General features: G+C 40.8%; 2 protein-coding genes across 13 annotated transcripts in view; one reads left to right on the forward strand and one right to left on the reverse strand.

The window, feature by feature from the left end:
• Positions 1 to 1,065, reverse strand: part of THAP12 (THAP domain containing 12) — a 22,114-nt gene extending 21,049 nt beyond the window's left edge. For 2 of the 3 annotated variants that reach the window (XM_039848107.1, XM_039848106.1), the window contains exon 1: positions 715 to 1,065. In XM_039848107.1, the coding sequence (XP_039704041.1) occupies positions 715 to 803 (89 nt within the window). In that variant the 5' untranslated portion in view covers positions 804 to 1,065. The remainder of the gene's footprint in view (positions 1 to 714) is intronic. The other variant, XM_039848108.1, reaches the window with a different exon arrangement.
• Positions 1,059 to 15,187, forward strand: part of GVQW3 (GVQW motif containing 3) — a 50,980-nt gene continuing 36,851 nt past the window's right edge. For 7 of the 10 annotated variants that reach the window (XR_005649688.1, XR_005649690.1, XR_005649694.1 and 4 more), the window contains exon 1: positions 1,267 to 1,752. Coding sequence is in view for 2 of the 10 variants with exons in the window: in XM_039848109.1 (XP_039704043.1) it covers positions 1,816 to 2,448 (633 nt within the window). In the remaining 8 variants the exon portion in view is untranslated. Of the gene's footprint in view, positions 11,151 to 15,187 lie in introns of those variants that run through there. The other 3 variants (XR_005649687.1, XM_039848110.1, XM_039848109.1) reach the window with 2 other exon arrangements.

A 15,187-nucleotide genomic window follows, 5' to 3' on the forward strand; every position in this document is an offset into this window, starting at 1 on the left:
GCACCTAATACACATAATTAGTGTTGATCTGACATGAATGAAATCAACGAGAGGCCAAGGGAAAATCCTCAGCCTTTCAAACACAGTCCCTGCGCTATTACTGTATAAATACATGTCAAGGTCTATAGGTTACCTCAAGGAAGAGGTTTCTATACCAATTCTCTTGCCCTCACATGTACTCTCCTCTCCACATCCCGTTATCTCCACAATAACAAAGTAAGATAATGAGTAACGGTGAGAGATGGAATATGAACCATTAACAAGGCCGAAGGAGGAAATATTTGTGACTTGACTTGAGATCAAAGAAGGTAGCCGGACTCCAAAAAAGAAACTGTCCGGGGGTGGTGGTATCCAAGTCCCTCTTTTGACATCTGAGGAAACTAAAGCCCAGAGAAGAAAGCGACTTACCCGAAGTCACACAGCAAACTAACCAGGGCGAGAACCCACTTTATCCCTCCTGCGCACTGCCCCAGTTGCCTCTTATTTCGGGTGTTGCGCCCTAGGCGCCGAACCCTCAAGCGCGCACGTGCTCCGAAGTCCCCGGGTGCCCGCCCGCCCACTGCTCGCGGCCCGTTCTCCTCCTGGGTCTAAGGCTGGGATCGACGACTGTGCCCACACACGCCACTCTCAGCCCGGAGCCTGCCCGGGGTCGGCGGTAGACAGGGCGCACCGCGGAGGTGGGCCTGGGCTGCCAGCTCTGCGCCCGCCGCTTACCTGGCCGGATCCCGCGGGAACCTGAAGAAGGCCAGATCCGACTGCGTGCTTTTCCGCGTGCAATTGGGGGCCGCGCAAAAGTTCGGCATCGTCGTCCGCCCGCCGGCCGGCCCAGCGGTCCCCTCCCCGCCTCCTCAGGGCAGCCCGCCCGCCCGTCGGGGCCGGGGAGGGGAGCCAGGCCGGCCGGCCGGCTCGGCAGGGCCGGCGCGCCGGGGGGAGGGGCGGGCGGGCGAGAAGCCGCGAGGGGCAGGAGGGGCGCCGCGGTCCGAGGCCGAGCTGGGGACGCGGCTCCACAGTGCTGTGAGCGGCCGGGAGGATTTACCGCCGCCGCCGCCGCTGGTGCACCTCCCGCCCGCCCGGGACGCTGCCGCCTCCTTCCCACAATGCACCCTGACGCCCGGGGGTGCCCTCTCTTCCCTTAGCCTTTCTCCCCCGCCCCTTCCTTTCCGCCGACTTCTCCGCATGCGGGCACGCGCAAGGAAGGGCGCTTGCCCGGGTGTGGCGAGGTGGAGGCGGGGCCTGGCCTGGGCTGTCGCAGTGCGCCTGCGCAGGCCTAACTCGCGGGGGGAGGAAATTGCGCATGCGGGCGTGTCTCCCGGGACTCTAGAGCCGGCGGGCACCGGGCCTTTCCGGTAGGTTTGGCGTACGCGGGTTTCTGCAAATCTGGGGTGTGCTTGCATGTTACATCACTGGTGCACCTCTCTTTACTTGCTTAAGATGCCACCACTTAGGCCTCTGTTGCAGAAATCGCCATAGACTGTTTAAAGGCCGCGGAATCGGGACGACCTTGATGACTGATTTGTACACTCCCAGCACATTTGCGTTCAGGAGTTGGACGCAGACGTGTGTTGTAGATTTCTTTTTTTTTCCCCCCAGCTTTGCACCTACTCTTTGACCCCATTAGCTCCTCAGGACGAGCCTCCCCAGCCTCAATGGGAAGCCGAGGGGCGAAAACTCAAAGAAGCAATTAACTCTTTCCTGGTGAGGCTTCCAGAGGAGCAAGAATAGCGACATGATTCCACCCGCAACCCTATAGAGGTTGGTCCGTCTGTCTTCTCCCTTACGATCGTGGCCTGTAACGTTCCTGTGTTAAGTGCCAGAATGAGTGACCGCTATCTAGAACAAAGGATTAGTATCAAGTTTTGTGTGAAATTGAACAAGTCTGCAAGTGAGACCCACCATCTTTTAAAAGAAGCTTATGGGGATGAAGTCATGTCGAGGGCCAGAGTTTTCGATTGGCATAAAAGGTTTAAAGAAGGGCGGGAAGATGTTCGAGATGATGCCCGAAGTGGTCGACCAGTTACCCACCGGACAGATGAAAATATCCAGAAAGTCAAGGACTTAGTTTGTTCAAACAGGCAGTTAACAGTGAGGATGATGGCTGAAGAGTTAAATTTAGATAAAGAAACTGTTAGACTCATTCTGAAAGAGAACTTGAACATGAGGAAAGTTTCTGCAAAAGTTATATCTAGTATTTTGAAAAATGACCCCAAATCTGGAAAACTTGACTTTCATTCTGACCTTTCAAAAGAAACTAGGAAAAATAGCTTGTGTGTGAAGAAAAAGGTAACGGGCTCTGAAACATGGAGTCGTCTCCAATGTGAAGCTGGTGGAGAAATGCCTCCGCCTGTATCCCATCCCAGAATCCACTATCCTGCCAGCCACCTTCTGCAGGCGTCATCGTCAACTAGCCTTCCCACAAGGACAGCTCAGGATTGGTTCACACCGTGGTGAAAGGACTGTGGGGTAGCTGAACCCGAGCTAGAAAGCTGCTTCACTGTTAGGCACCTTCATTTGCTCCTTGTCTATTTTCAGTCTTCTCTACCACCCCTCCCTACATGTCATGACTCTTCTAGTTACTCTGCTGGATTGTTGGGCTATCTTCTTTGTTGTTCTTCACAACTTTGAAGAACTTTTGGCTGTTGGCTTCTCTTTCTTGCTTGTCCTTGATTTCTTTTGCTTAACAAGTTTGGATCTCCTCACTGCCCAGATCTTAGGTTGTTGTGGCTGCCCTGTTCCTTTGTTCTCAACATTCTGCCTCGGGACCATACCAGTGATAGGTGGTAACAGGATCTCCTGGAGTCTATATCTCTTTGCCCAGGGAGTCATACTTTTCTGGGAAGACCCCAAGAGAAGGCCTCCAGTTCCAGCCTGCTTCACAGTCTGGGCCTGAGGTACAGTGCAGAAGGAAGTGACATGCTGACGTAGTAAGCAATGCTAAGGGCCAATCTAGCCCAAATGACTCAGTGCGAGCCCCTCAGAACTTGGGTTGGTTACCCATACTGAGCTTACAGACCTACCTCTCATGAAAGAGCTGAGTTTGTTTCAGTCTAGTCCTGTGCTTTGGACCCCCCAGTCATTCGGATATCCCCTCTGCTGGAAGAGGAGGATCTGGTTCTAGAAAATATAAACTAGGGGACTCAGGCCTAGGCTGTGATGTGTAGGGAGGAAGATCAGGTGACACTCTAGAGTCTACATTAAGGGAACCTACTGCCTATATGTTGATTCCCACACAGCAGCCTATTTTTAATAACTAGTATCAACATTGTTAAGTGTTTTTTGAGCACTTGCAGTTTTTAGAACACCGACGGGCATTGACAATGTGAAGTTATGAAACAGGATCACCAAGGCTGAGTGGACTTCATGGATGAAGTGGTTCTTGAACTGGATCCATAAGGAAAGATGGGACAAGGGGTAGAAAATTAGGGAAAGTTTCACAGGCAGGTGGAACAGCTGAGGCTTTGAACCTGCATTAGTAGAAAAATAGTGGCACTTTTGGCTGAAATAGCAAAGTCTAAAGAGAAAGATAATGGTGGTGTAGAAGATGAACAATTTGAGATAATTTGTTTCCTCTCCTCTGCCCCCAGCTCCATGCCAGTTGTTTATAAATTGCTTCCCCTAAGTCTGGATAAGTTTATAATACCCACTTGTTTGATTATCTAAATTTCCCATACCCTATCTCCCCAAAAGCAGTCTCTACAAGTTCAGACTCCTTTATCTCTTTCTGCTTCTCTGTCAGGATTTATGGAATGGAACTTTTCCCAAGTGGATTCCAAGTAATACCACATAGACTGGAAACATCTCAGAACGCCTGGTAGAGGTGCAGGCAGGGGGATGGTTAGTAACAGCATTTCACAGGGTTGGCCAATCTCTGTTTTAGTCAAGGATTTTTACACTTTACAGCTCCTATTATTTAATAAGTTGGTGAACAATGTCAATTGATAGTAGAGGCCCAACACTTATTTATTCAATAATTATTTTTAGTTCTGTTTTTCTCGTATCACCTTCAAAAAATTACAAGTTCTTCACTAATACCTATCTGTTTGGAGGCACCATGAAACCTAGACCTTGTCCCACAAATAAAAGATATTGTGCAAGAAAACTCTAAGCAACAGCTTATAGACTTCACCTACTTAGCAATTTCTAGACATTCCATTTCAGGACCATTACATCTTCCTACATTCGATGAGATCCTGGGTTCCCTGCAAGCACTTCCCACTGCACTCTGGAACAAAGCCACCACGGCTGGCTCTTGCACTTTTGTGACAACTTCATATTAATCCTTACTCAAGCCCAGTGGTAATTGTTGCAGAATTGTGTGCTCCTGGGCCCAGGCCAGGATCCCACAACAGTACCTACAGGCATTATCCCCAACCTATTATAACACAGGGATCCTGAGAGAACTTATTTCTTGATTTCTTCCTGTCCTGTGTACAGGGCTGTAGTGTTCATTCCAAAGCTGGACCAAGACCATGCTGGACTGTAGGGTACCAGGAACAGTGTTGGCCCAGACAGGGTCTGAACACAGCAACCAGAAGCAGGTAATCAAGAGTATAAATTCAAATTGTTCCAAGTAGCTAAAATGAAAAGGACTTATTTTATTACCTTAGATTACGTCCCAAGTAGAAATCAGGTCAAACTATCACCTGAACCCATTGCCCGTTTGCAAGATTTCCCAGAAAATGTTCAATTAGATGATAAACCTAACGTGCTTTAGATATTGGGGAAGTGAGAATACTGCCATTACACTCATTCAGAGCAAACCATTCACACATGGCTGCTCAGAATCACTAAACCTCAGACTAGAGCATGATTTAGGAGTATCCCCAGATGGAGAGTTCTTGTATAACAGTACTCCTTTTGTGCCTACCCACCAAATCTGTTTTATTGCTAACATGAATTTTGCTCTGGCCTGCACCTTGCCACCCAGGGCTCTTGAGTTCTTGATCATATAATCTCAGGGATCCACTCATCATCTTGCCACAGGCTGTTGTCCTTGGCTTTTCTCAGACACTTCTCAGTTTATTCTCCACCAGTTTGCTCTTGTTCCTCTGTTTCCCTGGTGCTTTTGTTTTCTGGTTCTGGACCTCACCTCCCTCCAGTAGCTGCTTTTGGTCACTTTTGGTGTACTGATCTCGAATTGCCCTTTTGGTCATGGTTTTTCACTCAGCTTATACTCGCTTCTGATTTTTGGATCCCTCTTCCAGCTCCTACTTTAGTCCTATAGTCTTGAGTAAGGAAATTGTCTATTCTATCCTTGGCCCCAGGTTGCCTTCCTGCCCTCAGGAAGTGGGGTGGGCAACATGGGGGAATGTGTTCTTGTTTTTGATAATGGGGGGAAAAACTCCTTTCTTGTTTTTGCTAAGGGGCATACAAAGAAGGGGATGGGGGGAAAGCTCCTTTCCACCGGTAGCCACCAGGGCTTGTACTCCCCAGTGGCAAACAGTGTTACCAGTTTCTCAGTGAGGCAATTTTGTTAATTCTGATACTCAAAACTCATGAAAGTTTTTCAGAGATGTAACATCCAAATCCATTCTCTCAGCAACTGTATTTTCTCTGGCAGGAGAAGCTCTATGTAACTGTAGGAAATGAAGCCTGGCTCTCTGTAGGATGTAAGGAAAGTTGGCCATCTGCAGGCCTTGACCATAATTCTCGAGTTTAATCAGTTCATGAATTTCTTTAGCTTTCAGGCTGATCTCCCTGCCCATTCCATCTAGTGGAATGCTATATGCCACAACTTTCAGTCCAGAAGGAATAGATACCTTCCAGGGCAGATCATCCTATTGTTGATTTTATCCAATTTTCCCATTACCGCACCCTACTTTACTCCACCTGTCCCACTGGTAATGATCAGAAACAGAAAGAATAAAATGTCCAACAATCTTTGATTTCGAAAAGCCTGTAGATACTTTTGCAGTCTTCTAAATTCTGTCCCTGGTTCTGAATCCTATTGAAATGTCATTGTTTGGGAAGAATGTGTACCTGGGGCCTGCTTTCTATAGCCTTCCTTTCAGATCCATTTCTTAGAATTCATACTTGCCATTCATTGGAGATTTCCAGATAAATCTGGATGCTAAATGATTTGAGGATATCTAGAAAAGAAGTGGGGTACTATTGGGGGACTGTCACTGTATCGCAGTGACACTGTTCAACCAGCCTGCTATTTGCAGACATCATTGCCAGCAAGTTTCACTAGGCTCCTTGAGATTGCATCTCACCAGTATCCCATGTGGCTCAATTAGTAAGAGCTTTTGCTTTTGGAATTGTATACATAACCCTGTGTTCTATTTTGTAGTTGGATCAGACCGCTCAGATTTTACCAGGCTTTTACATCCTATCCAAGGCAACCCTCACATATTTATCTTCTGTAGCCTCTGCCTTATTTGATCCTTGCAAATATTGTCCCAGTTGCATCACTCTTCTTCCAGTATTGATACTCAGAAACAAAAATTCTGCAATGAGAAACTTCAGTACCTCTAAGGACCCACTTGGGTCTAGTGAAGCGGTCAGAAAGGGAAATGTCTTAGGATTTGTGGGCCATACAGTCTATTATAACTACTAAACATTTTATTGCAAAAGCAGACATAGCTAATATGGAAACAGGCATGGCTGTGTCCTAAGAAAAATTTTTTGTGGATGTTGGAATTTGAATTTCATATAATGTTCACATATTACAAAACATTATTTTTATTTTTTCAACCATTTAAAAATGTGAAAACTATTCTTACACTTCTTAACTTGTACACTGTAGAAAAACATAGTAGGCCACATTTGGCCCATGGCCCATAGTTTGCCAACCCCTAACCTAGTGTATATCAAATGTGTATATAAAATGACAGATGATTGATTCTTTTACATCAATAACATTGTTAATGCCAAATTGATCGGGCAGTGCCTGACAATTTACTATGTAGAGATTGTGGAATATTGAAGGGAATCTTTATGGTGCCAGGAGAGTGAACTAGAGGTGAATGATTGACGATTTTACCTTGACCCTATTCTGGTTCACAAAATGAGTTTTGTGCTGTTTTTGGCTAAAAATGATAGTACACAAACTACTACCTATATATGTCTGTAATATCTCAAAAACAATTCTGGCAATATTGCAAATGGTACCAAGTTGCAACCAGTAATAATGAACTGAAGGTGGTTTCAAAATAGCCTTGACGATGGGCAGCATTCTAATAAGTTTATCACCTACAAAAGTGACTACTATGGAGGTGACAAAACTCACCAAATTATGTTTTTTTGCATATGTGTAGAAAAATTATATTTTTGTTTTTGTTTTTTGGTGGGTTTTTTTTTCCCCCCGCAACTGGTGTCAAGCTATGTCCTTTTAGGTGTGTTTACTTGTTTTTCTCCTAAAGAAAGCCATATTGTATCACCTTCATTTAAACTGATTTTCCAAAGTTGAGTAGAATCTCAGGATTGTACAGACCTTTACACAAGTGTTTAATCCAGCCAGTCATGTTTCCCTTGAACCTAGGAGTGATTAAATCCTACAGCTGCTGAAAAACTACATCTGAAAGAAGATTCTATGTTACTTCCACAAATTTTTGTTGAGTAGCTGTATGTGCCAGGCACTGTCCTGTGTGCTGGGGTATGGCAATGTACAAAACGGATACAGGCGTTAGATCTGACAGTCTGAAATCTAATTATATTCCTCCACTTTTGCAAAACTTCTGTTGCTCGAGCACACACTAACTCATTATTAATTGCATACCTGGAAATAGGTATGACCTTTGCCACAGGCGCGCTCTGTATGTTCCACTTAAATTTTATTATCCTTTAGACAGATCTCTGTTGGTAGAAAAACACGCTGGCCATGTTGGTAGTGTAAATTGGCAGCAGCTTTCTGTAAAGCAATTTGGCAGTATCTATCAGGAGCTTTAAAAATGTTTATATCTTCTGATTCTTTAATTTCCACTTCTGGGAATCTGTCCTAAAGAAATAGTCTAAAATGTGAGTGGAATTTATGCTTAACAATCCAGAAGTCCAACAGTAGAAAATTGGTTAAATAAATTGCAGTGTGACTATACAATAGACTATTATGCAGTCATTATAATTAATGTTTATGAAAAGTTAATACAGCTTGGCAAAATGCTTATAATGTTAAGTGAAAAGAGATGTACAAAATTGTATATATAAATCCAAAAATGTTTTTAAAATAACTAGTAAGGATATGCTATGGGTGGTTGGAGTATGAGTATTTTTTTTAATTTTCTTGTTTCTTACCTTTTAAAAAATATTCCCGAAATATTATTACTTTTATTATCAGAATAAAACAATAACACCAAAAGTTGACAATGAAAGAGTGAGTGAGGCCAAACCACTAGTTTGGTCCATGAACAGTTAACTGGCTTAGTTGACACAGAGGCTGTATGATATTGTGTTATTAGTGAGAGTGGGACAGAAGGAAGAACAGCCTGCCCCAGAGGAGAAGGGGATATGACCAAAATTCCTACGGAAAACCAAAGTGGTATGAGAAGACACCACAAGTGGCATGCACCTGTTATGTAGTCCTTGGTAGGTGAAGGAGCTTATAGGAATCAAGTATATTCTGACAAATAGAGAAAGATATGAAATACTCTCCTGGGTAAAATTAACCTCCTTTGGATTTTGTTCTTACATTTCCTCATACAAAGTGAATATTCTCAAGATGGATTTTGTTATAGCTGATTCATTAAAGGATCCTTGAGCCTTCCCTACAATTTCTTAAGGATGATAATGGCTTTCGATGTGCCAAGTCTACCTCCTCCCATACTAGGACACTCAAGCAACATGGATGTACACCAGAATATTTGGTATTCCACACTGAGAATACAAGCATATCATTAGTCGTCTTAATTTTGTAACCTACAGAAAAAAACTAAGCTTTGCAAATGTTATTTTGTTGGTGTCCAGAATTACTGTGCTTTTAATTTATGTCCGAAGAGTAATCATGGGATTTTAAAATGAGAAATGATGTAGATAATACCTGTCTATCAATGAAATTGTTGTTGTGTTGGGAAAATGTGTCCTTCATTGTCACTTTAGCGAAATGTTTATCATTAAAATGCCAAATATATCTCCTCGGTGAAATTTCAGACTTTCAAATGATTACACAAGATAAATACAGATTTTATAGGCATATAAATTATAGATTTGTCAAGCGAGAGAGTTCTTCAAGATCAAAGTCTAAGTGTCTTGGTTATAAAAAGAACAAAAGAGTGTGACTTGGGTTTTAGTTTTTCTTCTTAACAAGCCATTTGACCGGGCGATTCATGTGCACTCTTGGAACCACTATAGTTTACTCATCTATAAAAGAATAATAACACCTATCTCGTAAAGTTTGTTTTGTTCATTCAACAAGTATTTATTGAGTGCTTATATGTATCTGACATTATTCTAGACACTGAGGATGTAGCAATACACAAGACAAATATTTCTCTTCATGAGCAGACATTTAAGTGGGGAGACAGACAAGATATAAGATAAATGAATAAAAACATAGTATGTAAGGTAGCGATATTAAATGCGAGACTTACATTAAACAATGTGTATGAGGTGCCCAGCGCAAGACCTGGCGTGTAGTAGGTCTTTCACTGGGCACCTCATACATATTAGTAATTTCCTTTGCTTCTTTAGTCTTCCTAACAGCTCCTGAATTAGTCTACAAGATGGTAGTAATCGGCAAAAAGCCTGACCCATTGCCTTCTATCTCTTGCCAGTTAATAAAGCCTAAACCTGTTTTTGCTTAAGAAACAAAAGAATTCTTTTATCCTGTTTTGTACTTCCTGTATGGCAGATTAATCAAGGTGGCGCCTAAACACTGTTGGTAAATGGCCTTTTCTGAAGCCAGTTGGCAGGGGTCCTTGCCTAGAACTAAATGGCAGGTGTTAGATCCACAAAGACAAATGCATAGTGTTATTGCTGTTTAAGCAAAACAGACTAGGAGACTGTAATTACTGTTTATCTTAAAAGATGTGGGCCCTGTGTCCTGTTCCAAACATTGGAGAACTGGGCAAAGTTTGCATTATTTATGAGAGACCAGGGCATTGACAAAAAGCCAGGAAAAGAGAGTTTAATGCTTGTGGTATGTTTATATTGCCACTCATTGTAGAAAATTTGGAAAGTTCAGAAATATTTAAAGCAGCAGCTAAAAGTCTACCCCCGGGGTTCAGGTGTTTCACCAGACCCATCTCTCTGCCTCAGCTTCCACAGAAACACCCAGTGAACAGTCATTTATTGAATTTCTTCTTTGGGCCTGGGCCTGTACTAGGCACAGAGGGTACAGCCCTTACCCTTAGGCCGATCCCAGCTTTGCAGGATAGCGACAGGGCCAAAGGTGGAAAGACCACCGAGAATGTCCTACCGCAGACCGTCAAGCTTTCCCCAAAGACAACTCCAAAGAACAAGTGTTTATAAAAAATTTGAAACAAAAAATTGGATTGATCACACTTAGGGTGATTCGGGTAATGAGAATGTGGATAATGAAGATGCAAAACACAATACTGGTAACCAGCCTGCTGGCTGTTCCAACCCAAGCTCTTCAAATGTGAAAGGGCCTGAGCTCTGTCCACAAGGATGTGGTGTGCAGTTTTACCTCCCAGAAGAAACCGGACATTGGGCTGTGGGCCAGTACTACTGTACCTTGCTTTAAGCAACTAATAAGTGAAAATTCAGAGTTACAACCCAGATTAGATGAGGAAATTGGCCCAGGGAAGTTGAGTGACTTCTTGAATCACACATGTAGTTGGTGGCAGAGCCAGGATAATAATGAAGGGCTTTGAATTTCACTCAGTCCGGTGAATTTTTTCCGTTACTCCATTGGTAATAGTTTCCTCTACTTAAGTATACATTCTTAAGATATTTTTAAAATAGAGGTCACCATCACATTTGGTAAATAAGATTTACCAACAGTGATTTACATAAAATTTTTAGAGACATATGGCATAGAAGGTGCTACAAAGGTTTTTCCAAGTTTCCCTGGCAACCAGGATGTCCGGGTCCCCTGGTCTTTCCAGAGGTGTGTATTCATAAGTAAATGTTGGCATTTTGTCATTCATTTTTTCCAGATGTTCTTCCCAAGTAATATTATGTTTTGTGTTTTTAATATTTCTCATGTACATTTTAAAAATCTGGGCACATAAATCCTAATAAAGTTCTCAACTATCTCCTCTATGCTGTCTAAAATTTCCGGGTGTGTTTATATTTATAACACAGTATCTGAAGGCATGAATGCTATCACGTCATTAGGGTTTATATTCCTAAACCCTGGACTTGTGTTTCTAGATGTTCCAAAAATTCTTAACACTTCACTTGTAAATGCCACTTTACTATGCCATGACATTTCCATAGTAACATATTGCAAACAGGAAAACAGGAAGCCTAAGAAAAGGGGAAGTCAGTTTCAAATGCAAATGTGTGTGTGTATGTGTGTATGTGTGTAGGTAAGAAGTAGAATACATAAAGGGGGTGAGGGGGTAGTGGCGTTGTAAATTCTAGTTTGATGTCCCCTGAGAACAGAATGTCTTGTGGGCCCACCTGGAACTGGTGGTATCCACCACCCACCAAGTGGCCCAATCTTGGAGTCATACTTTCTTTGACCCTCACATGTAGTCAGGTCCATGCCATTCCCCTAAGATTTCTTAGTGTCACCTACTACCAGACAGAGGTGGGTGGTCACCTACTTGTCACCTCACTGTCCTAAAATCCATTCTCTACAGTGTTGCACATGTGCTTTTTTTTTTTTTCTGCACATGTGCTATTTCATTTGGAGTTTGCGGAAAGCTGGAAGCTTTTTGACACTAGCATTTCATACCCTCTGCATGGACTCTCTCCCTGCTGCCATCCACCTGGCAATTTCCTACTTATCACTCATGACTCAGCTTTACCATTGCTGTTCTCTAGTCCCCACCCCTCAGTAAAGCAGTCACCCTAGTGTACTATGCACATCTCATGTCAAGGAAACTATAACACTTAACTGAACCTAATTGTTTGCAGAATGTTTTTCCACCCCTACCAGCCCATGAACTCCTCAAAAGCCAAGAGCATATACGCTTATTCTCTGTAATTCCCTGCATCCAGAATAAAGCTGGCCAGAAACTGCTCAATAAATGTTTGATAGATGAATGAAAATATAGACTTTTACATACAGATGTCAAATTATAATGTTATATAATTATATATATAATTATAAAATGATATAATTGTATTAACCAATGTTACCCCAATAAACTTAATTTAAAAAAATAGACTTATGATAATTGATTTTTTTATTGTGGTAAAACACATAATATTCACCATTTTAACCATTTTAATGTGTACATTTCAGTGGCATTTAGTACACTTAAAATGTTGTGCAGCCATCACCACTGTCCTGTTCCAGAACATTTTCCCCTCTCGAAAAAGGAACCTTGTGTCCGTTGAGCATTCATTCCCTATTTTTACTCTACCCCCAGTCCCTAGACACTACTAATCAACTTTCTGTCTCTATAGGTTTGCCTACTATGGAAGTTTCATATAAATGAAATTATGCAATATATGGCATTTTGTGTCTGGCTTCTTTAGCATATTTTCAAGATTCATCCATATTAAAACATTATCAGGATTTAATTCCTTTTTAGGAATACAATATTGTATTGATTTCTACATTTTATTTATCCATTAATCCATCGATGGACATTTGGGTTTCTACCTTTTGAATATTGTGAATAGTGCTGCTATGAACATATATGTACAAGGTTTTGTTTGAAACCTGTTTTCAATTCTCTTCAGTATTTACCTATGAATATTGAATTGCTGGGTCCTATTGTAATTCTGTTTAACTTATTGAGAACCACTGGACTTTTTCTCACAGTCATTGCACAATTTTACATTCTCTCTAGCAGTGTATAAAGTGAACATCTCTAGGTTCTCACCAACACATGTATTTTCCCTTAAAAAAAAATTTTTTTTTAAATTATATCCATCCTGGTGAGTGTGAAGTAGTATGTCATTGTGGTTTTGATCTGCATTTCCCTAACAGCTAATGATGTTGAGCATCTTCTGTTTGTTTTTTTGTGGCGTTTTTTTTTTTTTTGGCCAGATGTGTATGTTCTTTAGAGAAATGCCTTTTTAAGTCCTTTGCTCATTTTTTATTTGGATTGTTTGTCTTTTTGTTGTTAGGTGGTAAGACATCTCTATACATTCTGGATTCTAGACCCTTATCAGATATATTATTTGCAAATATTTTCTGCCATTTTGTGGACTGTCTTTTTACTTTCTTTATAGTGTCCTTTGATGGCCAAAAGTTTTACAATTTGATGAAGTCCAATATATCTATTTTTTTCTTTGGTTGCTTGTGTTAAGAAACCATTGTCATATCCAAAGTTATGAAGATTTATCCCTATGTTTTCTTTCAAGATTTTTATGGTTTTATCTATTATATTTAGGTCTTCGATCCATTTTGAGTTTCTTTTTGTATATGGTGTGAAGTAAGTGTCCTACTTCATTCTTTTGCAGGATAGTCAGTTGTCCCTACACCATTTGTTGAAAAGGCTTCTTTCCCCATTGTCACATTTGTTTTTGAAATATATTTTCAAATTATAAGTTGACAATCCTTATTTTTTTTCTTTCTTTACCTTAAATATTTGCTCCACTACCCTCTGGCTTGCATTGTTTCTGATGAAAAATTGTTTCTTTGTTCCTCAGTGTGTGCTGTATCCTCAGTGTTCTTAAGACTTTTTCTTTATCATTGACTTTAGCAATTTGATTAAAATATGCCCTAGTGTAGTTTTCTTCATATTTCTTGTGCTTGGAGTTTATTGACCTTGAATTTGTGGCCCTAAAGTTTTCATCAAATTTGGAAAACTTATGGCCATTATTTCTTTAAGTATCTTTTTGACCCCCTCCTCCTTTAAGATCCAATTACATGTATATTAGGCCACTTGAAGTTGTCTCACAGGTCATTATGCTAAGTCCACTTTTTCTGTCTTTTTTTCTGTGTTTGTGCCTTTTGTAGTTTCCATTGCTTTGTCTCTAAATTCATTAATCCTTTCTTCTGAAATGCTTAATCTATTTTTATACCATTTTGTGTATTTTTTTTTTTTTGTCTCCAGTATTGTAGTTCTCGTCTCTATAAGTTCGATTTGGATCTTTTAAATAGGTTTTTTATTTTTGGAATTATTTTAGATTTGCAAAGATAGTATAGAGCATTCCCATATGTGCCTCATCCTGTTTCAGTTATTATCTTAACATTACTATGGGGCACATAAAAACTAAAATACCAACATTGGTATATTACTGTTAACCAAACCCTACATTTTTTTTTCAGATTTCAACAATTTTTCCATTAATGTCTTTTTTTCTGTTCCAGGAACTAATTAATGATATTATATTTCATTTAGTTGTTAATGTCTCTTTAGTCTCTTCTGACCCATGACAGTTTCTCAGTCTTTTTCTTGTTTTTCATGATCTTGAAAGTTTTGAGGAGTGCTGGTCATGTATTTTATAGAATACCCCTTAATTTTGGGTTTGTTTGATGTTCTCATGATTTGACTGGAGTTATGGATTTTGGAAAGGAATAACATAGAGGCGAAGTGTCCTTCTTATTACTTCAAATTAGCACATGATAGCCAAATGACATCATTGGCGATGTAAACTTTAATCATTTGGTTAAGGTAGTTTTGCTGGATTTCCCTATCATGAAGCTATTTTTCCCTTTCCATACCATTCTTTGGAAGCGAGTCATTAAGTTTAGCCCACACTCAAGAGCTAAAGTTTTACCTCCTGGAAAAGGAATATCTACCTATATTGTTTGGAATTCTTCTGTATGGAAGAGTTATTTACTTACTTATTCAATTATTTAACGTCAGTTTGGACATGTGTATATTTATTTTATATTTTGGGTTATAATTCAATACTATGTTATTTATTTTGTTGCTCAAACTATTCCAGATTTGGTCATTGAATGCTCTTTCTGGTTGGCTTCTGTGTCTCTTTGACATGCTCCCATCTTTTTGTTTTTGGAGCATTTTCTTACTTCCTGGTACTACAACATGCTTCAGGATCACCTTGTGTTTTTCCTGCCCCACATCTGCAATCAACCATTTCTCTAAGGACCCTTTTTATTGGAAAATGGTATTTAGAAACCAAAATACGAGCACTGAGTATGTTTGCTGCTTCTGGAATTTGTGTCTTTTATGTTTCCATGTCTCTACTTAATAAGCTC

This window comes from Pteropus medius, unplaced genomic scaffold (assembly GCF_902729225.1).
Source record: "Pteropus medius unplaced genomic scaffold, Ma_sr-lr_union100, whole genome shotgun sequence".
Classification (NCBI taxonomy): Eukaryota; Metazoa; Chordata; class Mammalia; order Chiroptera; family Pteropodidae; genus Pteropus; species Pteropus medius.